At 44.2% G+C, this 26,104-nt stretch overlaps 1 protein-coding gene across 1 annotated transcript; it reads right to left on the bottom strand.

The window, feature by feature from the left end:
- Positions 1 to 1,445: 1,445 nt before the first annotated feature.
- On the bottom strand, positions 1,446 to 24,917 carry LOC102999562 (eukaryotic translation initiation factor 3 subunit C). The gene is made up of 21 exons (XM_057529587.1): positions 24,810 to 24,917; positions 24,534 to 24,673; positions 23,283 to 23,348; positions 22,668 to 22,857; positions 22,154 to 22,279; positions 21,908 to 21,962; positions 21,667 to 21,776; positions 21,144 to 21,271; positions 12,832 to 12,991; positions 12,592 to 12,695; positions 11,984 to 12,125; positions 11,669 to 11,794; positions 11,443 to 11,536; positions 10,415 to 10,605; positions 9,951 to 10,175; positions 3,825 to 4,188; positions 2,309 to 2,468; positions 2,152 to 2,217; positions 1,975 to 2,062; positions 1,714 to 1,876; positions 1,446 to 1,615 (listed from the first exon to the last, which is right to left on the bottom strand). Exons 2-21 carry the CDS (start codon positions 24,632 to 24,634, stop codon positions 1,533 to 1,535), a joined length of 2,742 nt encoding a protein of 913 aa, XP_057385570.1. The 5' UTR covers positions 24,635 to 24,673; positions 24,810 to 24,917; the 3' UTR covers positions 1,446 to 1,532.
- Between the last annotated feature and the right edge of the window lie 1,187 nt (positions 24,918 to 26,104).

Here is a 26,104-nt window from a genome sequence, read left to right as displayed (position 1 = left end):
ATTTGTTAGAGCAGCTTAATAGTCTAATTAATATGCATCCCAAACCTTAACCTCCAACTGCCTTGCTTATGTCCCAGAGGAACCTCAAACTCAACATTCGTAAAACCAACCTCATTATCAAGCCCACTCTGCACCCCTGCTCTTCTTGTATTTCTGAACACAAAGACTAGCCCGACAATTTCTTGATAACATCCCTACTGTCAATTTATCCCCAGACACGAGAATCTGTCGCTCTTACTACTCTCAGATTCAACCTGTCACAGAACCCCACAGCTTGACACATACATCCCTCTTCTATCATTCCCTCACCTCTGATCCCAAACCAATCCTGGCTTTATTTATTTATTTTTAAAATTTATTTATTTATTTATTTAGACTGTGCTGGGTTTCACTGCTTCGCGCGGGCTTTCTCTAGTTGCGGTGCACGGGCTTCTCATTGCGGTGGCTTCTCTTGTTGCGGAGCACGGGCTCTAGAGCGCAGGCTCAGTAGTTGTGGCGCACAGGCCTAGCTGCTCCGCGGCACATGGAATCCTCCCGGACCAGGGCTCGAACCCGTGTCCCCTGCATTGGCAGGCGGATTCCCAACCACTGTGCCACCAGGGAAGCCCCACCCTGGCTTTAGATGCTTTTTACTCTGGTAGGCTCTCTGCCTCCAACTCTATACTCCACAGTACTGCTCCATTACCCTTCTTAAAAATGGATCCATTCTATTTTGTTTCCACAAGTCCAAAGCATTTAGCCTTCATGAGGTGGCCCCTGGATTAAGCCTCTAGTTGATCTTCTGCACATACTCCACAAACACTTTATACCAACCACAATATTCTTTTGCTCCTCTCATCCTGTTTAAGTGCTCTTTTTCCTTTGCCTACATCAATGCTCTTCAAATGTGGTGAAGGGCCATTAAAAAAATTTCCAGCCTATTGTGGGTAAATACTTTCGAAAACACTATACACACAAATCAGAAAATCGATCACATGCTTAGATATCACAGCAATGGCAAAGTTTCTCAGTGCTTACTCTTAATTATGGTGCCTGTTTTGTCATGGACAGGCTAACTGTGCATCCACACTGGTCTGAGGACTACACTTCACACGGGTCTAGACTAACTCTCCCTTTTCCCTGCCTGGTGAACCACCACCCATCCACTTGCAACGTCCATCACCACTGCCTCCATTATGCTTTCCCTGACATTTATGCCCCATAATCACATCCTATTCAATATACCCACCACCTTTTAAAAAAACACCCGTTATAACTTATCACATGTTATTACAATTTTCCGGTCAAATGTCAAAAAGCAGCAAGCACTTTGAAGTCAGGGATACGTGCAAGTCATCCCTGCATCCTGAGCCTTGTGCCTGTCATGGGATAGAAGCTTAGAAATATAATTAGCAAATAAATGTGTCCAACACACCTCTGGCGACACACAGACAGGCAGAACTGCAGCAACTCTAAATAGACCTTTAATGACTGGGGTGTGGCTGGACCTAAACGTTGAATGGTTTAGGGCACTGGGAACTGAAGTCAAGCAATCAGTAGGCCGTCTGAGACTGCTGCTGGCGGTAGCCACCCCGGCGCATGTAGCCCTCATTTTTGCGGTAGCCATCCTTCTGGTCTGCAGGAGAGAGATGGGGAGGGGAGGGGGTGAGTGCCAAGGGAGAGGCAGTAAGGGGGCCAGGACCCTGGGAGCGCAGAGGGGATGGAAGCACTCACCTCGGAAGTAGCCACCATAGGTACCCTGCTTGTGGTCAAACACCCGCTCATTATTTTCCACCAGGCTGCCCAGCTTCTCAGCCAGCTGCAGGGCCAGGTTCTGCTGGGCAGTGGGCTCAGTGCGGTGCATCACCACTGTCTGTGTCGGCTGGTCCAGGGAGGCCTGACAGAAGTGAGGCGCAGGAAGGGACAGATCAGTCTCCTGCACTCCAATCTCTCCATGACTCCACCTGCCCATGTGCCCATGTTGATGGCCCTTACCATCAACTCCTCGTTAATGATCATCTTGCTGATGATGGAGTGCACAGTGGGCAGGTCCAGTTCAAACATGTCAGATAGTGTCTCCATGCTGGGGAGAAAGAAGGCCAAGAGCAGGGAGCAATTAGGACCCTCGACCACAGAGCTGGGGCTCCTGTGCCTCCTCAGGGCCCATCCTACCTGATGGAGTCATAGACACTGCTGTAGGTGAAGAGGTAGGTCCGCAGTGACTCTTCCTGGATTTTCCTGTGGGGAGAAGGGAGAAAAGGGGGAGATCTTCAGTGAAGGAGACCAAGTCTTTTCTTCCCCACCCACTAGGGTCTTGTTTTCTGCTCACCTAACCAGCATGGATCGGACTTTGTCAGCCTCCGGGAAAAGGTCCCACACTTTGCCATTCATCTTCTCGTTGATGATAAAACTGTGGCAGGTTTTCCAGTCACCCATCTTCATGGCCTTGGAGGCAGCGACCACGTGTTCCCTCATTGACTCGGGGGGACCTGAAAGGTTGGGAATGAGGGAGGGCCTAGGGAAACTTGGGATGAGGGCTCCTTCCCCCACAAGCACTATTTAAGGAGGAACCCAGGCTAGGAGAGCAAACAACTGGATTGAGACTCTCCCAGCTCTCCATTAAGTAGCCATGTAACTGTAATAGTCACTTAATATCAGAATAACTGTATTTACATTTAGACTTAGTCTATGATGTGCCTCAGGGGATTGGTGAGTTCCTTGAAAATGCTGACAAATTGCTGTGTGTACCCTTATGCACATTTTCCTAGGAAAGGGTCCACAGCTTTTACAGATTCTTACAAGGTTCACTGACCTAAAAAAAATGTCTAACATCCACTGCAGACAGTAGTAGAGAGGCGGGGAATGTGAACCAAAAAGCCCTAAGAGATGCTGGACATACAGATTTTCACTGGCAATTTTCCAATGAAAACAAAACAAAGTAAAGCACCACTACACAGCCCAGACAAAACGTGCCTAAAGTGCGCCTGCTCTTAATATGACCATACACACAACCAGTAGAGGACAAATCTGTAGAGGGACGTGGCTGTGGGCAGTAAGCTTGGCTCACTTGCCAAGTCCTTCCATGCACCAGCCTTACAGGAAGGGCACAATTCAAATTCCTTTCCCAGTGAAATCACAACTCACTCAACCTCTGGATTGAATGATCAGATCTCTTAGCCAATGTCAGATTCTTGAATGCCAAGGGTCTAGTTAGGTAGCTAAAAAATAATATGGATGAAAGGGAAAAAGACGAAAAGGTCAGAGAGACACATACCAGCTGTGTTAACCCTGGGTAAAGTCACTTAACTTTTGTGCCTCAGTTTCTTAATCAGAAAAAAGGGGGGTCATAATAGTATCTTCATAGGGCTATGACTAATGAAGAATAAATGAATTATTATTATTTATAAAACACTTAGTGCCAGGCAGAAAAAAGTAGTACGTAAGTTTATACTAAATTAAAAATACTGTTGGAATCAGGTCATGGAGACTTTAACTTAGCGACTAAGGAGGCTGGACTTCATTCTACAGGCAATGAAGAACTTCTGAAGGTGCTGGGGGTGTATAACATCCTACACTTGGTAGAAAGATACTACTGACAAATACAGACTGAAGGGGAGAAGCAGGGAGCTTAATTTGTAAGCTAAGACAACGTGTCCTATGGTCAGAGACCATGGAGACTACTTAGTAAAAATGATGCTTTTATGCCATACATGGAAATGCCATTAAATCAAAGGGAATCATCTTGTGGGAAAGTTTACTCCCTTTATCTTCTCTTAATCCTTTGATTACAAGTAATCAAGGAACAAACGAACAAAGTCTGCTGCACTACAGAGCCCCACACTCACCCAGCAAGGGCTGTCGCTCGCCCACCCGCAGCTGGTGATGGAACTGCTTGCTGATCATGCGCCGGCGGGCGTCACTCTCATGGGCGGCCATGTAGGGGATCTCTAGGAGCATGGCCGACACCAGGTAAACACACTCCAGCAGCTCCAGGTTTATGTGCAGGTGGAAGGGCACCTGCCGGCGCCGCTCCACCTTCTCCTGCTCCTGGTTGCGCTCTTGCAGGCTGCGCAGCAGCAGACCCTGGCCCAGAAGCTCCTTGGCCCGGCCGCTTGACTGGATGTCCAGCAGGGCATTGTGAGCATCCTTGGTCAGGCCTTGGCGGAAGGCACAGATGCCCAGCTGCACCATGGTGCGGTTGTACAGGATCTAAGAGCGAAGGGCAATGCACTCAGAGGTGATAGCCACAAGGCAAGTCTTTCACAGGGTTAGGACAGAGAACAAAATAGACCAGTTCCTCCCCTTCCATGGAGCTTACACTCTAGGGACAGGGGTATGGAGGACAAAATAAGCATAATATGCAGGTGGTGACTCAAGCTAAGGAGAAAAATAAAGCAGACGAGGGAGTTAAGAAGGGAGTCTGAGTGGTGGCAGTAGTGGTGGGAACTCACAATTTTATGTAGGATAACTAGGGAAGGCCTCATTTTGAAGGGGATGTTTAAAAACAAAGACCTAATAGAAAAAGAAAGAGCAAGTCATACAGATCTCTGGAGGAAGAAGAATATTCTAGGAAACGTGAAAAGCAAGTGAAAAGGCCCTATGCCAGACATATTCAAGGACAAGGAATACGATATGGCTAGAGCTGGTAAAAGATGTGATCAGAAACTGGAGTCTGGGCAAGCACAGGGCGTTGTAAGCCGTGTTAAAGATTTTAAGATGGGAAACCACAGGAGGCTTTTGAGCAAATAAGTGACATAATTTGACTTTATTAACAGGGTTACTCTGGCTGCTGCATTAAGAACAGCCTGAAGGGGCTTCCCTGGTGGTACACTGGTTAAGAATCCGCCTGCCAATGCAGAGGACATGGGTTCGATCCCTGGTCCGGGAAGATCCCACATGCTGCAGAGCAACTAAGCTTGTGTGCCACAACTACTGAGCCCACACGCCACAGCTACTGAAGCCCGCGCGCCTAGAGCCCATGCTCCGCAACAAGAGAAGCCACCGCAAAGAGAAGCCCGCACACCGCAATAAGAGAAAGCCCACGCACAGCAACAAAGACCCAATGCAGCCAAAAATAAGTAAGTATATTTAAAATTAAAAAAAAAAAAAGGATCTGCCTGCCAAAGCAGGGGACATGGGTTTGAGCCCTGGTCCAGGAAGATCCCACATGCTGTGGAGCAACTAAGCCCACGCGCCGCAACTACCGAAGCCCGCGTGCCCTACAGCCCGTGCTCCGTAACAAAGAGGAGCCACCACAATGAGAAGCCCGCGCACTGCAATGAAGAGCAGTCCCCACTCGCCGCAACTAGAGAAAGCCCGTGCGCAGCAATGAAGACCCAATGCAGCCAAAAATAAATTAATTAAAAAAGTAAAAGGAATAAACATTAAAAAAAAAAAAAGAAAAAGAAAAAGAAAGAACAGCCTGAAGGGATATAAGGGCAGAAGCAGAGAGACAGACCGGGAACCTGATGGTGGCTTAGACCAGAGGGTAGCAGTGGAAGTTATAATAAGTGGTCAGATAGGGATTTTCAACACAAATGGGTGGGGAATCAAATGTGAGAGAAAAACAAGAATCAAAGATGAATTCAAGGCTTCTGGGCCTAGGCAACTGAAAAGATGGACTTATCAATAATTAAGATAGGGAAGATTGTAGGTAGTACGGATTTTGGTGGGGGGGAAAGACCAAGTCTTTACTGACAACAAAAATATAGAGGTCAATATCGGTCATGAACTTAGATACAAAGAGCCTTAAAAACATACCAGCAAGCAAAATCCAGCAATACATACAAGAGATAATATACCATGACCAAGTAGGATATATCACAGGAATGAAAGTCTGATATAAAAATCTAAAATCAAGGTTATTCACCATATGAACAGAATAATGGAGAAATAACTGTGCATTATTTCAATAGATGCAGAAAAAGATTTTGACAAAATTCAACACCTATTAAGGACAAAAATTCCCAGCCAACTAGGATCAGAAGAGAACTCCATCAATCTGAGAAAGTCTATCTACAAAAATACTATCTATAAAAATAGGTAACATTCTTCTTAATGGTGAAATGTTCACCGCTTCCCTGCTGATACTGGGAAGGAGGCAAGATGTCTGCTCTCACTTCTATTCAGCACTAAGTATTAGTGATTTGAGTCATTACAATATGGCAAAAAAGAAAAAAGAAAGAAAAGTCTCAGAGATTGGTATAGTAATAAAACTGTCCCTATGTGCAGATGACATGATTAATTTTGTAAAAAAAAACTTAAGGAATCTATAAAACACTAGACCCAATACAGCTGTCCCTCAGTATCCATGGGGGATTGGTTCCTGGACCCTCCATGGATACCAAAATCTGCAGATGCTCAAGTCTCTTATATGAAATGGCATAGTATTTGAATATAACTTACGGTACATCCTCCCATGTAATTTAAATCATCTGTAGATTACTTGTAACACCTAATACAATGTAAGTGCTATGTAAATAGTTACCAAACAAGGCAAATTTTGTTTTTTGGGGGAACTTTCTGGAATCCCTCCCCCTCCCCCCAAATATCTTCAATCTGCAGTTGGTTGAATCCGCAAATACAGAGGACAGAAGGCCAGACTAAAACTGAATTTAGCAAGATGGCAGGATCCAAGGCCAATGTAAAAAAATTAACTCTATTTTTAGATACTGGTAGTTAACAATTTAAAAATGAAATTAACAGGAGTTCCCTGGTGGTCTAGTGGTTAGGAGAGTTCCCTGGTGGTCTAGTGGTTAGGATTCAGTGCTTTCTCTGCCGTGGCCCAGGTTCAATCCTTGGTTGAGGAACTGAGATCCTGCAAACCATGTGGACAAAATAAAAAATAAAATAAAATTAAATTAAATTAAAAAATTGCATTTACGATAGCATCAAAAATCGTATAATTCTCAGGAATAATTTTTTAAAAGATGTGTATTACCTCTGCAGAGAGAAGCTGAAGAAATTAAATGAAGAATAACACGTAAGATCAAAAGGTTTGAAATTGTTAAGGTGTCAGTTCTCCCAAAATTGATTACAGATTCAATATAATCCCAGCAGGCATTTTTGCACAAATTGACAAGCTGACTTTGAAATTTATGTGGAAATGCAAATGTCACAGAACATTCCAACTATTCTTAAAAAACAACAAAGTTGGAGGAGTCATACTACCTGACTTCAAAACTTACTCTAGGGACTTCACTTGTGGTGCAGTGGTTAAGAATCCGCCTGCCAATGCAGGAGACACGGGTTCGAGCCCTGGTCCGGGAAGATCCCACATGCTGTGGAGCAACTAAGCCCGTGTGCTACAACTACTGAGCCTGCGCTCTAGAGCCTGCAAGCCACAACTACTGAGCCTGAGTACCACAAGTACTGAAGCCTGCACGCCTAGAGCCCATGCTGCGCAACAAGAGAAGCCACTGCAATGAGAAGCCCACGCACCGCAACCAAGAGCAACCCCTGCTCGCCGCAACTAGAGAAAGCCTGGGCAAAGCAACGAAGACCCAACGCAGCCATAAATTAATTAATTAATTAAAAAAAAAAAAAAAAAGGCTTAACTCTAAAGGCACAGCCATCGAGACAGTGTGGAACTGGCATAAGGAAAGACAAAAAGATTAATGAATGGAATAGAATAGAGAGCCCAGAAACACATTTATAGGGTCATGTGGTTGGTTTTTCATGTGCTTTTCCACAAAGGCACCAAAGCAATATAATGGGGAAAGAACGTCTCTGACCCTGACTTCACACCATATGCAGAAAACAGAGACCTAAATGTGAAAGCTAAAACCACAAGAACTTCCAAAAACTAAAAATAAAAAAAGATTATCCTTATGAATTGCAAGTAGGAAAAAGTTTCTTTAGCTAGGACCCAGAAAATAACCAAAAGAGATAAAACTGATATATTAGAATATACATCAAAACACACGGTTAAGAAAATGAATAGGCAAACCACAGACTGGAAAAAAATATTTGGTAAACATTTATATGACAAAGGACTGGTATCCAGGATATATAAAGATTTCCTACAACTCAATAATAAAAAGATGAATAATCCAATCTTCAAAAAAAGCAGGGGGGGCTTCCCTGGTGGCGCAGTGGTTGAGAATCTGCCTGCCAATGCAGAGAACGCGGGTTCGAGCCCTGGTCTGGGAAGATCCCACATGCCGCGGAGCAACTCGGCCCGTGAGCCACAATTACTGAGCCTGCGCGTCTGGAGCCTGTGCGCGGCAACGAGAGGCCGCGATAGTGAGAGGCCCACGCACCGCGATGAAGAGTGGCCCCCGCTTGCCACAACTAGAGAAAGCCCTCGCACAGAAACGAAGACCCAACACAGCCATACATACATACATACATACATAAAAAGAATGTAAGCAGACAAGAATATCATTAAAAAAAAAAAAAAAAAAAGCAGGGGGGCAAAAGTTGACCAGACATCTCACAAAGGAAGATATATAAAGGGACAATAAACATTTAAAAAGTAGTCAATTTCAACAGTTATCAGGGAAATACAAACTAACACCACATTGAGATACCATTAGACAACAACCATGATGGCCAAAATTAAGAAGACCAACAACACTAAATATTGACAAGGTAGAAGTGAAAAACGGTACAACCGGGCTTCCCTGGTGGTGCAGTGGTTAAGAATCTGCCTGCCAATGCAGGGGACACGGGTTCGAGCCCTGGTCTGGGAAGATCCCACATGCCGCGGAGCGACTAAGCCCGTGAGCCACAACTACTGAGCCTGCGCGTCTGGAGCCTGTGCTCCCCAACGGGAGAGGCCGCGATGGTGAGAGGCCCATGCACCGCAATTAAGAGTGGCCCCCGCTTGCTGCAACTGGAGAAAGCCCTCGCACAGAAACGAAGACCCAACACAGCCAAAAATAAATATAAATAAATAAATAAATTTATTTTTTTTAAAAAAAGAAAAATGGTACATTTCTGAGTTTCATTCTTTTTTTTTTTTTTTTTATAAATTTATTTATTTACTTTTGGCTGCCTTGGGTCTTCACTGATGTGCACGAGCTTTCTCTAGTTGCAGTGAGCGGGGGCTACTCTTCGTTGAGTAGAGTACTCGTACTGAGCAGGGGCTCAGTAGCCGTGGCTTGCAGGCTCTAGAGTGCAGGCTCAGTAGTTGTGGGCTTAGTTGCTCTGCGGCATGTGGGATCTTCCCGGACCAGGGCTTGAACCCGTGTCCCCTGCATTGGCAGGCAGATTCTTAACCACTGTACCACCAGGGAAGTCTCACTTTTGAGTTTCTTATAAAACTGGACATACACCTACACTATGATGCAGCAATTCCACTCTTAAGTATTTACCCAAGAGAAACCATACATCCACACAAACTTACACATAAATCACAAGAGCTTCATTTATAATACCCCAAACTGGTTGATCAGGTATCTATCAAGAGGAAATTCAAGAACCTGTGATAAATTCATACAATGGAATAAAAAATAGGAGTGCTATTCAAAAAGCACCACCAGACAGGCTCACCAAATGTTTTATACATAAATCCCTCACAATTGTTCTAAACACACATTTATAGGATCTATACCTAGACACAGCTGTAATACTCCTACATGAAAATGTCCTCACAATGCTGCCACACACAAAATTTTATGTTTCACACGTCACACTGTATTTGGGTCCTTGTCCTTCTCAGTTTAACTGCTTAAATGCTTTTTCATCTTTTTAAGTAAGATGATCTCCTAATGTTTGTTCCAAACCAGACACATAGTAGTTATAATAAATGTTAGTTGAACCCAAATCCTATCCCAGAGGACTCTATGTTAATATGTAGGAGAATCAAAGAATGCTAGCACTAGGGAAGGACCAAGTGTCTCCCTGTATCTGCATTAGCCAGACAGGTGGCTAATCTGCCTGAGACACTTTGCCTGAACAGAGAGGACGGGGGCCTGGCCTGGTCTTCCCTTTGCCACCAGGGCCAGAACGCCTCCTTCCCATCCTACCTGTACTGGCGGGTCCGCGTGCTGAATGTTGTCTTGTAGGTGGCTCATGAGCATGAGGTCACGGGCCTGGTACCACCGGGAGTGCAGAGCATGATGGTAGATATGGCAGAGGATGGCGCATGTGCGGATTCGGTCTGTGCGGTCCTTGGCATAGATGTACTTGCACAGTCTCTCCATCAGCACAGCTGAGTCCTCGCCCTCATTTTCGGCCTGGTCTTGCTCTGACTGGAGGGGTAGGGGGTGGGGGGAGATATTGCTGGAGGAGTAGATGCGGCAAGGACAATGGTTCTAAATGGCTCAACCTTCAGCAACCAAAGACGAGACTCCATCCAGCCTCATCCTCGTCCCTCTGCTCCACCACAGACAGTCCCCAGGGAATAGAAGATCTGCCATGAAGTCCTGACAGACATGCAGAACCGACGGACACACCCCTTTCCCCTCTGACATGGTGGCCAAGCACTTACCTTTGAGGAGCCCTCAGGGGGGGTAAGCTGCCGCTGATGGGCCTTGTAATCAAACTTGTAGTAGGTGTGGAGGATGCGCCTCAAGTAGATGCGACAGATCTCGTCAGTGGTGCCCTTCTCCTCCAGGTAGCGCTGCACACGCTCAATGATGGTGCACACCTGTGCCTCGTCCTTCAGGTGCTCCACGTACTCTGGCAGGGAGAGCACCCACCCTCAGCTTAGCCAGGCACCCAGGCTTTCCCCATCATATGTCCCTCATCAACCCAATTACCTCTGCATGTGTTTTCTGTACCCATCAGAAAAGTCTACTCACTGTGCCCTAAAAATACCATCCTCTCCTGGGACATGTCAAGCTCACTTTCCATTGCTGTCAGGCACTCTCTTCTGCTAATTCCTCCCCTGATTAACTCCTCCTCCTCCTTCTCATTCGGCTCTCACCTCAAATGGGCCCTACCTACAGATGCTTCTTCAACCATTATCTAAAGCAGCCACCACTCCAGACATCCTCTGTCACATGTCCCGATCTGAATTTCTAATTCACACTTTACATTATCTACAACTGACTCGTTCATTTTTTTTGTAGAACTGCCTTGCTTCAGCACCGAAATGTAAGCTCCATGAGCATGAAGGCCCCAAGCTGTCTTGTTCGTCAATACACCTTTGACTTGGTGGACACATGTGGACACTCACATTTTACTGTGTAAATGTCCTGCATTTCCCCATTCTAATGCTTAAGGCGTACAAGCTAAACAAGCCAAGTGGACAGAGACCATCATACCCCAACAGTTCTCAAAGTAGCAGACAGCAGCATCACTTAGGAACATGTTTGAAATGCAAAATGTGAGGCCTCAGCCAGACCTATTGAATCAGAAGCTACGGGAGTGGGGTCCAGTATCTTAAAGAGGCCCTGTGGTATGAATGCTGGGGTGAGGAAGGGCTGGCTTTCTGAACATTCTCACTTAGTATAATCCTTCATTTTAATCCCTGCACTTTTCCTCTCACTGATGCCCATGCTTGCTCAGGCTCACCTTGGGAGTGAGGATCAGTGTTTTGCATTATCTTGGTAAATTCTTCATCCATTCGTTCCACCAGAGTTAGGATACAGCCACGGACACGCAGCGGCTGAAGAGAAGGCAAAGGAGGAAATAAATTAGCCCAGATTCCAGTCCTGGACTTCAACCCTTCTGTCTCCAACAAGCCTTCCCAAAGCAGACAACACACACTTCCAAATAGCCTGCCAAATGCCCTCTTTACCTGGTCGGCGTTATGCAGGTTCTCACTCTCTTCCAGAATGTTCTCTCCAACAAAGATGTTGGGGTTTGCAAACAGGATGTCCATCAGCTCATTGATGCAGTCCAGACACTTCTGCCACATCTCAGGCTGCCAAGAGATCAGACAGCAGTCAGAGCTGTGAAGGTGGAACAAGCAGATGCCTCCCAAGAGCCCTTCACCAGAAATCCACGGGCCTTCAACCACCAAGACTGCTCCAACCGTCCTTGAGTCTTGAGTCACTAGCCACCTTCCCATGACCCACCAGCTCCGCCGTGGGATGCTCGTTATTGTTCTCACCTTCATGTATGTGGCCAGGTTGGGGTTGTAGTCATAAAGAGAGGCGATGATATTGAACTTGATCTTGACGGTGACACCCTCTCCCAGGTTGTTTTCAGAGGCAATCTGAACCAGCAGCTGTAGCAGCTCAATCTGGGCTGCACTGGAGGGGTACAGAATTGGGTGAGGCACAGGAAACAAATAAAAAAGTCTTATCCTGTCATACAGCATGCCCTCTTCAGACAAGAAAAGCAGCCTCATTCCCAATACCCACCCCTAGCCTCACCACCTATATACTTGCTTCTCCCTCATAAATTCCAAACAGAAATAGCAATAATGCTAACAATCTACCATCCTCTTTAGTCACTGAAAAACTAAAGAAGATGAGTATTATTCCCATTTTACGAATGGGAAAACAGCCCCCAAAGGTTAAGTGATTGATCTAAGGTCAAACAGAATGTAAACAGCAGAAAATAGACTGGTGTATTCCAAGTACATCATTCCTTCTACTGTAACCACACAAAGATCTTCCCAAAATAGCACTGTTTCCCCACCAACCTTCACCCTGTGTCTTGAGAGAAAATGAGCTTTCACCCTGTAGTGACATAGCCCAGGCCCATGAATCTTACCGATCAGTTCCCTTCTTGCCTCGTGCCTGTAGGATCTCATTCAGTTTCTTGATGACAACAGTGTGGGTGATCTCAGTTCCCTTGGCAAACATTTTTGGCTTCTCCTAGGTAACACACAAGTTATGTGCAGGCTGACAGAAACCTGTTCTTGCCTTAATTGTTCTCCCGAATCCGACCAGGAGGGTACCTGTATGCTCTCCCAAACTGTTTCCCAATTCCTTTTCGTTCTAAAATCCTCACCTTAACCAGGGGCACTCCACCCCGGACCCTTTCCCACTCCCCGCCTTCATTGTCTTCCTCCTCCTCATCCAGGCGCTTGGATTTCCTATCGTGCTTTTTCTTGGCTTTGTCCTCCCGTTTCTTCTCAGCTGCCTTCTTGTCCTCCTCTGTGGTGGGGGCCCTGCCAAGAGACACAGGAGAAGATGAAGGATCAGCCCCCCTCTCCACTTTGAGGCTTCTTCCTCCCACGAAATTCCTCTTTTTCTCTTCCTGGGTCCAAGTTACACTCTACAAGAATGACCTATGGATAACTGTAACCATAACCAAAGCAAGGACCACTAAGCATTTGAATCTGCCAGACCACTTACCAAGGTCTGTTACCATATTACACTAAGCAACTCGTATGAAGGAAAGACTATGGTCTAGTTTAATAAGACAGAGGTGCTAACCAGGCCACTACAGACACAGAAACAGCCTGTCATGTTGCTCCACAACTAAACTCTAAGGTTTTCCAAAGAATCCATAAGCAACACAGTTGTTCTTTGGTACTAGTTGCTCTGTCCAGACTAATCTTTTTTTTTTTTTTAAATAAATAAATCTATTTATTTATTTAGTTCGTTAGTTAGTTATGGCTGCGTTGGGTCTTCGTTGTTGTGCACAGGTCCTCTCTAGCTGCGGCTAGTGGGGGCTACTCTTTGTTGCAGTGCGCCATCTTCTCACTGCGGTGGCTTCTCTTGTTGCGGAGCACGGGCTCCAGGCGTTGTGGCTCACGGGCTCTAGAGTGCAGGCTCAGTAGTTGTGGCACACGGGCTTAGTTGCTCCACGGCATGTGGGATCTTCCTGGACCAGGGCATGAACCTGTGTCCCTGCATTGGCAGGGAGATTCTTAACCACTGCACCACCAGGGAAGTCCCCAGACTAATCTTTTCATCACCAACTGATTTATCAGTTTAAAATCAGTGCTTAGAAAAAAAAAAAGTGCAAAAAAATTTTTGCGGTTCCCAGACTGGCTGCTTTTCCCTTTCTTTCCCCTCTTATGAAAATTATTAATATAAATTCTGAATTAAAAAAAAAAAAACTGTTCAATACAACAAAATGTCCCCAACAAAAGAGAAAAAGATCACTGGCTATCTCAAAGTGGACTTAAGCTATTTGATGTCTGAAACCATTTCTAGACTTTAATACTTATATAATGAAATATAAACCAAATGACAGGGACAAATTATTTCAAACTTTATAAAGATACTGAGGAAAAAGTCTCTCCAGAAAGACTTGAACAGACATTCAAGTTATCTATAATTAAAACACCATTTAAACATTTACAAATAAATTTCATTTTAACTGCTTGAAAGGTTTGAATATGCTTTAGTAATAGTTTATAAATTTGCCAGTTGGATTAAAACTTGCCCTTGCCAAAAGATTTATGGCATTTTTTTTTTTTTTTTTTGGGCCATGCCACGTGGCTTGTGGGATGCTTGTGGGATCTCAGTTCTCCAACCAGGGACGGAACCCGGGCCATGGCAGTGACAGCACCGAATCCCAACCACTAGACCACCAGGGAACTCCCTATGCCATAACTCAATAAAAGCTTAATGGTTTTTCCTCCTGTACTAATGCAATACTCCCTAACGATAAAAACTCATTTCATAGCTAAAATCCTTTGCAAATACGCTAAGTATGTTCATTAAGCTGAAACTGCTTGGTCTGCATCATCCATCCCCAAAGCTCTGAGATCACAGGACCTCATGCTATTTAAAAATCAATGCCGTCTAAACTTCAGAAGAACTTAATTATCCTTGGCCTAAAGTTTTACTCGAAGCCCTCAGGATATTGTGATTCACACCTCAAAAACACAAACTCTCACCCTATGAAATTCTAACTGAAAGACCTACAACTTGACTTGATCTCTCCCCTATGACAGATTATACCTTGGTATATTCACATCGTTAGAATCGATCAGAAAACTGACATTTATGCTCTCAGGTAGAGGGACATGACCAGATACACCTCCACCTAAATACACAGCTAAGAAACTGAAGACATTAAGAGACACCAATAGTAGTTAGTCCTAAAACTACACTGAAAAGGACCATTCCACACCCTCTTAACCACAACTGTGATATAGAGCCTCTAGACATACACTCTTCCTTAGGATCCTAACAACTTGGAGATCCAGTCCCACCAGAGATCTATCCTGAGGTTCACTTTAAAAAAGGCCTCCAGAAGCAGGTAGCTCTTAGAAGCAGACAGCATCTCGGCGAGATCCCACAGGACAACCATATCAGATGTAGACAACTTCCTCCAAAACCCTTCAGATTAGGATTCCTAATTGAGACAACAAATGTATTCTGTGTATTCCTCCTCTTTTAACTTCTTTTGAATCAGTTCATCATTATCGAAGTTTCACAGTAAAAATCTTGGTTGCTCACTTTTGGAAGAGGTCATTGAGAGGATGTGACCATGGGCTGACCCAAGAGCTGGACCCAGGGTACTGGAGGCTCCTTACTCCCTCCCCTGTCCTTGGAATGTACGTTCTGCTCACGGTTCCCACCTTAGGAGCCACTTCAAGGATGCAGCCTTGAGAGCAATGTGTTGAGACCATCTGATCTGAATATGTGACTGAGCTCTATTATAGCCTCTACATAAACTCTTAAGATTCTGGAAGACAGGTGCAGAGATCTACTCATCTTGAGACCACCAAAGATAAACCTTGTATTTAAGTTCCCTTGCTTATTACACCTGCCACCTACCAATCTGGAGTGGTCTGCCTCTTTCTTCGGTCTCTCCTTGTCCTCTGTGCATGGGGATGGTTTCAGATTTTACCAGGGAGCTCCCAAGGTTGCAAACCAATATTCACATTTGATTAAGACTCCAACATGGTAACTTATGAGAAGGGGTCCAAGATACTAGATTTCATCAGTTTGTACTTAAGAATTCCTACCCCAACTACCAATTCAGAAACACGAACATGTGATCTGTAATTTACCTCTTGTATGGTCCAAAATAACAAATAATTTAAACATTTCAGCCCCAAACTAACAAATTCCTTAGCTAAGAATTAACCTTAAATAGGGAATTCCCTGACAGTCCAGTGGTTAGGACTCTAAGCTTTCACTGTCGAGGGCGTGGGTTTAATCCCTGGTCAGGGAACTAAGATTCCATAAGCCACGAGGCTTGGCGAAAAATTAAAAAAAAAAAAAAAAGAATTAACCCTAAATAAAACTGATCTCAAATACTGGTCAGTCAAGGCTAATAAATAAAGATGTGCAATAAATAACATCTTATTGAACCTGGATAAATACTTTGGAAAAAACAAATCAATTAAGAGAAAAGCCACTTGATTAAAAGTTCACTAAAGTGATTCTTAAAGACATTCTCCTAGATAGGCTTAGCCTGATTAGAAAATTAAATAAAGGTCCTAAATGTCTCTTTTATTGTATCTGTGACTATCCTCATATTTTCTGCCCAAACACACTATCTAATATCCAGGTGCTTTAATGTTGCTAGACAACCTTATTATCCCACATCAAAGAAATTGAAGCTCTTGAGATTAAATGTGTTCCTTTACGTGCTTGTTTTGACCAAAAGATGAAAGCTGAGAAATTCTGATGAGAGGAAGGGTATAGACTGGTTTAATACGGAGATGTTGAAAAAGGATGCTGGCAGACATTATAGGGACAGCCTATCATGTTTCTAAATAATCCATTAACAACTGAAACTAACCTTGGCTGGCTTAGATAGCTATGAGTTTACACACACACAAATGTGCAAACAAAATTCAACATTCCCACCCCCATCTGTGGTTTCTCCCTCTCTCCTTATTCCTCTTTCTCTTATCAAATTCTTTTTTGTCTTGGTTAGAAATCGATCTTAAAAGTTGCTCTACCTTGTTATACAAGTAAAATAGTGTCTCTGAGTTATTCTTTGACACTACAAAGCCACAAACTCTTAATGTCAATAAGGCCTTTGAGGATCCCATGGTTTAACCCAACATCTGACACTTGACACTTTAACTAAATCTAATTTTAGATTTTTTTTGGGGGGGGGTGGAATCAGGTGGGTTAGGTACACAAAGTAAAATTTCACAGATTAAAAAAATATATCAAGGGTAACCTCTAAAGTAAAAATGATAAAGATAGGATTAATCTTAAAATAATTATTCTGAAAAATAATTCTGAAAGCCAAATCTCTCCCAACCAAATTACATACTGTATGAATCCATTTATATAAAACTCTAAAAAATGCCAACCTATCTAGTGATAGAAAACAAATCAGCAGTTGACCACAGAAAGGGCAAAGAGAAGTGGGGCAGGAGAGAAGGTTTACAAAGGGGCATAAAGCAATTTTTAGGAGTGATGGATTTTATTTACTCTGATTGCAGTGATGGTTTCATGAGTATAAACATGTCACAACTTATCAAATTGCTAACTTTAAATATGTGTGGTGGGCTTCCCTGGTGGCACCCTGGTTAAGAATACACCTACCAATGCAAAGGACACGGGTTTAAGCCCTGGTCCAGGAAGATCCCATGTGCCGTGGAGCAACTAAGCCCGTGGGCCACAACTACTGAGCCTGTGCTCTAGAGCCCATGAGCCACAACTACTGAAGCCCGTGTGCCTAGAGCCCGTGCTCCAAAACAAGAGACACCAACATGGGAGATTGGAATTGACAATATATACAGTAATATGTATAAAATAGATAACTAATAAGAACCTGCTGTATAAAAAAAAAAAAATTAATTAATTAAATTAAAAAAAAGAGAAGCCACCGCAATGAGAGCCCATGCACTGGAACGAACAGCCCCCGCTTGCTACTACTAGAGACAGCCCACGCGCAGCAACGAAGACCCAACGCAAAAATAAATAAATAAATTTACGTTAAAAAAAGGAAGTTAAAAATAGGAAGAGGATAAATAGAAAGCACATTAATAAGAGAGCAAGAACAAGACAAAATACATTTATAATCACAATAAATGTAAATTAACCTGCAGAGATTAAAAAGCAGAGATCAAGTTTTGGAGACAGTGGTGGTGGTTGCACAACCGAGTGAATGAACTCAATGACACTGAATTGGACACTTAAAAAATGATTAACGGTAAATTTTATGAGTGGCACAATTGAAAACAGAAAAAAAAATAGCAATGATCATGAGATGAAAAAGAAAAAAAGCCGAGCTGTGTTTGTAAGAGACATCTCTAAACATAAACCATGGTAAAGTGCAAAATAAAAGGACAGGAGAAGATACACAGTTGACCCATGATCGATGTGGGGTACGACATGGGGATGGGGTGGCAATCCCCCGTCAAAAATCCGCATGTGACTCTACAGTTGGTCCTCTGCATCTGAAGATTCAACCAACCATGGACCATGTGGTACTACAGCACACATTTATTGAAAAAGTCTGTGTATAAGTGGACCTGTGCAGTTCAAACCAATGTTGTTCAAGGGTCAACTGTATGTGTGTTCTCAAAGATGCCCTATTATCAAGCAGAGGAAGCCCCCTTCTACTCCTACTTTGTTAAGTGCTTTTATCATGAGGGAGTGTTAGGATTATTCTCAAATGCTTTCTCAGTGTCTACTGAGATGACCATATGGTTTTTATCCTTTATCCTATTTATGTGGTGTATTACATTAATTGACTGTTGTGCATTACACTAACTTTGCATTATTAGGATAAATTGCACTTGGTCATGATGTAAAAGCCTTTTTGTATGTTGCTGGACTGGTTTTTGCTGAGGATTTTTGAACCTAAATTCATAAAAGATATTGGTCTGTAGTTTTCTATTTTCATGATGTCCTAAGTTTAACCTTAGTCCCCACTTGTTCCCTCAGACAGGAGCCTTTGTGCAATGCACATGTGCAGTGCACACTACACACATTGGTCCAAATAATGGAGACTTCAATACACAATTATTGAAAAGACAAAAACACAAAGGAAATATAAAAGATATGAACCAATAATAAGGTTGATATTTCTGTAGGATGTCAGTAGGCTTAAAACATGAGTTTCACAGTAAAGCAAATTTAGGAGATAGCTAATGAAACAAAGTTAAACAGATCTATTTTGCTTAACTGATATATGGTTGTAAACTCTCCAAGAAGGGAATATGATACTGTGGCATAATAAGAAATATTTATGTGGTCTTTGTCCTCAGTTCCCGACACAGAGCTCCTAAATCCCTTGGAATTTCCTGAGCAACAGGAGCATCTTTCATTCTAATGAAGCCTTGACAGGCCTCCAGAAAGCTTTCAGGATGGGGGCTGGTTGCCGGAAAGACCAAAGCATGATTAGAGGGGTGGAACTTATAGCTCCACCCTCTGACCACCAGGGAGGATAAGAGGGACTGGAAATGGAGCCCAGCATCAATGGCCAACGATTTAACCAATCAAGGCTACGTAATGAAGCCTCCATAAAAATCCTTAAATGATAATTTGGAGAGCTTCCTGGTTGATGAACCACTGAAATGCTAGGAGGATGATGAACTCAGAGAGGACACTGAAGCTCCATGCCCCTTCTCCCATACCCTGCCCTATGCATCTCTTCCATTTGGCGGTTCCTGAGTTGTATCCTTTATAATACGCTGGTAATAGTAAGTAAAGAGCTTTCCTGAGTTCTGTGGGTTGATCTAGCAAATTATCGAATCTGAGGAGGGGACTGTAGGAACTCTGTGAATTTAGAGCCGGTTGGTCAGAAGTACGGGAGCCACACTTGGAACTTACAACTGGCCTCTAAGGTGGTGGCAGTCTCACGGGGTCTATGCTAACTTTGGGTAGTGTCAGAACTGAATTAGTGTTGAACACCCAGTCGGTGTCCAGAGAGTTGGAAAACTAGCTGGTATGAGAAAAAAACACATATGGTGTCAGAAGTGTTGTGAGTAAAAAGACATCAGATACACAATACTCCCCCAGCATTTGACCAGTGTTCCCTGGAGCACACAATGAAAAATGCTTCTCAATAAAATGGCTGTGTCTGACCCCTCTAGTGTGAGGGAACTCACTAACTCCTGAAGCTGCATAACCCCAACTTTTGAAAGCAGGAAAGCAACCCTTAGAGCATCAGTATTTCTGCCAGTTATCACTGAGCTTGATACTCAACTTCTGTAGAATACACAGGGATAGGTGTCACCTTGACTTCAAAGGAGGAAACCAGGACCTAAGAAGGTTAAGTAACTCACCCAAGTTGACAGATACTAAAGTAGTAAGGGCTGTGACCAGAATCCAAATCAGAATCCTCCCCCATACCATGACGATACTAGTAAAGTTCAGGAAGGCTTGCTGCAGTCTATATGCTATATGCTAGGTTCTCAGAAGAGTGAGAAGAGACGCTACTGTCACTGAGGGCACCCCACATGCCAGTCCCAGGCTGAGCCAGGCGTATCACCTCCCTATATTTTTGCAGGTATCCTTGAGACAGGGTCAAGTACCACTCCATTTTACAAAAGATAAAACTGAAGACTGGAAAGGTTAAGTAGCTTATCCAATATCACACAGCTAATCAGCATCAAAGAGAGATAAACACTCAGTCCACATGCAGCAAGTAATGTCATGGTTAAATATTTGGACAGTGGAACCTTCAAATCTCATCTGCAGGACACATTAGCTTTATGACCTTAGCCAACTAACATACTTGACTCTGAGATCCCTCTGTTGGCCTCTACAACCTAAAAGGACTCCATGGGGGGAGGAGCAATATAGGAGTAGGGGATTAAGAGGTACAAACCACTAGGTATAAAATAAGCTACAAGGATATACTGTACAACACTGGGAACTAATCTATAAATGGAGTATGACTTTTAAAATTTATGGATCACTAGGGACTTCCCTGGTGGTCCAGTGGTTAAGAATCCACCTTCCAATGCAGGGGACGTGGGTTCAACCCCTGGTCGGGGAACTAAGATCCCACATGCTGTGGGGCAACTAAGCCTGCGTGCCGCCAACTACTGAGCCTGCAAGCCACAACTAGAGAGAAGCCCATGCCTCAATGAAGAGCCTGTGCACCGCAACAAAAGATCCCGCATGCTGCAAAGAAGATCCCACGTGCCACAACTAAGACCTGACACAGCCAAATAAATAAAATAAAATAAAAAATAAGTTAAAAAAATTATGGATCACTATACTGTACATCCATAACTTATATAATATTATACAGCTACTACACTTCAATAAAAAAACCTTTTAATGTCAAAATAAAAAGACAAGACAAATAAAAATTAAAACTGAAATGGAAAAAATAAATAAATAAATAAAAGGACTCCACAGGAGCAACAACTTCCAAGATGATTAAAGGCTTCCTACCCCTCCCACTGTAGCCCAAAGTACCACTACTTTTCTTACTTTTTAAGGAATCTTGACGCCAGCACCGTTTGTTTCCCTTCTTCCTCCTCTGAATCTGAATCAGAAGATGTGGAACCTGTGTCCCAATCTTCATCATCTTCTGAATCTTCTGAGTCCTCATCTTCATCCTTAGAGAAAAAAAAGATGATCAGAAGAAACAAGATGGGAAGACTGACTGGTGTCTCTGCTCTCCCTGCTGACACATTTTTCAGAGACTCTCAGGAGCAGAAGAAGAGTGGTTGAATCAGGATATTAAGAGCTGGACTGGACCACCAAGACCCAGAGAGAAGTGGTAACTTGCTCCAGGGACACAAAGCTACCCTGGGGCAGAGCTGGGCCCGCAATCTAGTTCTTCAGATTCCAAGTCACTCAGTGCTCTAATCGAAGAGGAGACCTGTCCCCAGACCAGACTCTGCTAAACCCCACCCCTCCCAACCCTAGGGCTCTGTCTTTTCTTCTCCCCAGAGACACAAGAATGGTCCACAGCAGACAAACCACCCCTCAGTGTAACCCTGGCTCTTACCTCCATCTTTTTGAGGAACTTCCGACTCTCCCCAGAAGGAGCTTCTGATTTCTTCTTTAGGAAAGCTGCAGCACTGACTCCTTCATCATCCTCATCCTCATCTGAAGAGCCTGGTGGGAAAGGGGAGAGAAAAAAAGAGTTAGAATGGTGAAGAGCTGAATGACAACCAAGAAAACAAGCCAAGGAAACCCTTAATTTTAGACCTCCTAACCATCTGCAATTACGGGTTTTCCTCACTCACCTTCTGAATCCTCCTCATTCTTCTCAGCATCTTCATCTGCAGACTGCTCAGGGTTCTTGACAGAAGGAAAGGAGAGAATAATTAAGGATGCCTGCCAACCACTACCCCACCCCATCTCCTCCACCCCACAGAGCTTTCTCATGATTCCTTCTCCAGTCACACACCTCCCATTTGCAAATACTTTTTTGTCTCAGTCATGAGGTCACTGTCCCCAAAGTTCAGAAAGTCTCCCTCAAGCAGCCTCACCTGCTTGTAATTTGTAATATGGGACTCAAAATCTCGGTTGTATTTTCGGATCTTCTGGCGCAGGGTGCTCAGGGCCTTAGCATTATTCTTGTTCATCTTCTTCTTCCCTTCCTTATCTTCCCATAGCTGAAGGGAAGAATAGGGAAGAAAGGGAGAACAAGGATCTGAGATTAAGTAGTATTCTTTAAACTTCAGGCTTCACAACTTTTGAGTCTTGCTATCTATACACGTCTATACTACTTAATAACTATATGTTAACTTATTGTTTACCAATGCTTCATTTATATATCAAAAGTACAAAACCACAAATAAGAGATAATATAAAAATATATACGATTAAAATTCTTAACATAAAAAAGACCCCCTCCTTGCTTCATCCCCCTATTTCTTATGTTCTGGGAAATACTGAATATCTGCCAAACTCAGAGAAGACATGATCCCTGGGTGTGGGTCACGAGAAAGCTCCAGGTCCACAATCCCCTTCTAGATCCCCCTGCACCTACAGGAATCACACCTCATTAAGGTAGTCCTCCAGGTCAGCCAGGATGCGGATATAGAACCGGGGGACACCTTCCTTGTCCACAATGCTCTTAGCCTTCCCATATGCTTTTCCCAGGAGCTCAAACTCTTCCAAGCACTTGGTGACATCCCGAATCTTCATGGCATTACGAATGGTCCGGATAAGGTTGGTCAGTTCCTCAAACCTGGTTTGAGAGCCCAATACCACATTGCACATGCCCACCATCACCAACCAGAAAACCCACCACTGCTCCAGAAACTCCCCATCACCCCGCCTCCCCATGGCCTCACCTCTTTTTTTTTTTTTTTTTTTTAAAAATCTATTTATTTATTTATTTATGGCTGTGTTGGGTCCTCGTCTCCGCGCGAGGGCCCCCTCCAGCCGTGGCAAGTGGGGGCCACTCTTCATCACGGTGCGCGGGCCTCTCACTATCGCGGCCTCTCTTGTTGCGGAGCACAGGCTCCAGACGCGCAGGCTCAGTAATTGTGGCTCACGGGCCTAGTTGCTCCGCGGCACGTGGGATCTTCCCAGACCAGGGCTCGAACCCGTGTGCCCTGCATTGGCAGGCAGACTCCCAACCACCGCGCCACCAGGGAAGCCCCTCCTCACCTCTTATCCTTGGCGCTTCGGACAACTCTCTTGGTATCTTCTTCATCCTCACTCAGCAACAATGGCCTATTTGGAAGGAAAAGAGACCATTAACCTCTGTTCCCAGCTCCAGTCTTTCCAAATGATCTCTCTTTTTCTTCTCAGATGGGGCAGGTAGCCCATTCCTACCACACTCATCTTGTTTTATTCTTCCTCTTCACGGCCGCATCATACAGAACTCAATCTTTTGAGCTTACTTCAAGTAAAGCCTTTTACCAAATGTAACACATTAAAAAAATGACCGTCTCCAGCCTCTCAAGCATAAACAAATGACAGTGCTTACTTACTGTGTCAAGAAATTAATTATGTGAAGACACAAGTCACTAAGAATTACTAAAAGAAGTTGACAAAAGAGGTACTTTACCTAGAATGAATGAAAAAGGTGGTACCTGAACTAGATCCTAGAAAGCAGTATTTCCTAGAGTGTGACAGGCCAAGGGCAAGGAAAGAGTCTCAACGGCTTTGACACCTCCATTACTAGTTATTTTTACTTAATAATTAAAAACCAGACCACAGACAGCATTCAGCTGGCAACAATATCTCTTTTCTTTCCATCTTATTAACTTTTCCAATTATTTCCTATTTTATAGCAAGTGATGTTAATTTTCCACTTGTGGCACAGATACGAAATCATATTCATGTGGGTATACACAGATTGTATTTTTCACCTTTAAAAATGAGTTTTATGCTGAAACAAGACTTTGAAGTGGTATGTATATATATTCTTAAGTACAAGCATGTGGCAAAAATAATGAAGGTAGCATGTGTATGACCAAAGTTTGAAAAACAACATTCCAACGTTCCAAAAGGAGAAAAGAATTTTAATTTGCAGAGATGGGAGAAGAGTATTTAAATGGAGATCAACAACAGGAAAATACTAATAGATGTTTAAGAACCTCAGAGCCACATCAAGGAACTCCCAGGTATCAAGCGAGTATTGGGGGTTTCTTGCTGATGCAACACACCCAGCCAGTGGGAAACCTCTTCTCTGTGACTCTATCCTTTGCCGGGTGGGTGGATTCCCACAATTCACAGCACCCTTAGCGTTACGGTTGTCCCTCCAACACTGCTCCGGTCCCTTAAACTCTCAACATCCTTAGAAACCGCTCTCACCGCCCCCATTTCCATTCCCCTCCCATATACGCGGCCTTCCACAGCCTGCCGAACCCCTCACCCCCACGAGTGGTCCCCATGGCCCAGGCCCTCACTCACTGTTTGCCGTAGTTACCCCCGACAGGTTTGGTGACGAGCTCCTCCCCGGACAGGGACGACTCGGACTCGCTGTCCGAACCGGTGGTAAAAAACCGCGACATGGCGACGGCGCTGAGCGGCTGCGGCGGGCACGGCCAGACCTACGGTAGAGCCCGAAAGTCACGGGCCACGAGAAAGGGCCCGGGCCGCCACCTCCTGACCCCCATCCTCACCGTCTCCGCACGTACCCCAACCCGGACCCTCCTCCCCGAAGCACGAGGCCCAAGAAGTACGTACCTGCTGACCTCCCGAATCACACCACTTAGCCGAAGCAGCGGAAACGCTGCGAGGAGAAGGCGGGACCTTTGCGTCACTTCCGGGAGACGCCGACGAACTATACTGTGAGACTACAACTCCCAGTGGCCCTCGCGCCTCGAGGGGGGCAGGGTCAGGCCTGCAGTAAACTTGGCCGCGAGGAGGCGGTCTAGACATTCCTGGATCCGACCGCGCTTTGCCCTCGGGTGTTGTTGCTCACAGCCAGCCAACCAAGCACACACCTCACCTGTGGAATCAGAATTTCAGGGCCAGTTTACTTTCTTAAAGCGCCCACGCGATGCTGATGAGCTGCAAGGTTTTGGAGCCAGGCTTAGAGCAAACTTCGGATCGGACTTTGTATTTGAATCCCAGCTCCATCACTTACTAGTGTGTGAACCTAGGCAGATTTCCTAACCTCTCTGTGATTCAGTTTCCCCAGGTTAGGACCATAATAGGACCTATTTCATAGGGTGTTATGAGAATTAAGTGGCTTAGTATATGTGAAGCATTTAGGACAATGCCTTGCACAACATAAGCATATAATAAATATTAGCTAGTATTCATTCACTATTCCACAAATGCTTATGCGACTGTTTTACATTTTTTAAGGTGGTTTCATTCATTCAGCACCTGCTGCATGTCTGGTACTGTTTAGCACTGGGGGTACAATGCTCCCCTGAAAGAAAACTGGGACTTAGCAGATCATGGGGAAAGAAGGAGGCCACTTTAGGTAGAGGAAACAGTCTGAACAAAATCCTAGAGACAGGAAAGTTCAGGGCAAGTTCAACAGCTGGTATATTGGGGTTAGAATGTGGCAGGGCCTTTCCACACATCCTGGCCTGTCACCCCTGTTCTCCTTCCACTTTCCCCCCTTTTCCTCTCTGTCTCTCTTTCTCTCTCCTTTCCTCTCTTCCTCCCTCTCTCCCCACAGATCCACCTGATGCTGAAGTCAGCCTCTTTACCTCCCAAAACAGAAAGGGAATGCACTGAAATGGCCAAGGGAGCTTGAGTAAAGGGTAAAGGAGGTTGAGTGATTTGAAGATCATTGTCACTGAAGATGAAGAAATGCAAATTCAGACTAAAGTAAAGCTACTGATTTTAGAGTGGTTTCTAGTTACTCCCAAGACCCTGATCATTTGCAAAGGAAAAATCATATCCAAACTGTTTATTTTTTACTAATCCTTTACTAAGTCATTATGAAATTTTTCGATTTAACAGGGAGGGGGCTTTTTTAGTAAAATTTTTATTGAACTGTAACATAGATTCAGATGAGTGAC

Source organism: Balaenoptera acutorostrata, chromosome 15 (assembly GCF_949987535.1).
Source record: "Balaenoptera acutorostrata chromosome 15, mBalAcu1.1, whole genome shotgun sequence".
In the NCBI taxonomy this organism is placed as follows: Eukaryota; Metazoa; Chordata; class Mammalia; order Artiodactyla; family Balaenopteridae; genus Balaenoptera; species Balaenoptera acutorostrata.
This window is presented reverse-complemented; position numbering and strand designations above follow the sequence as displayed.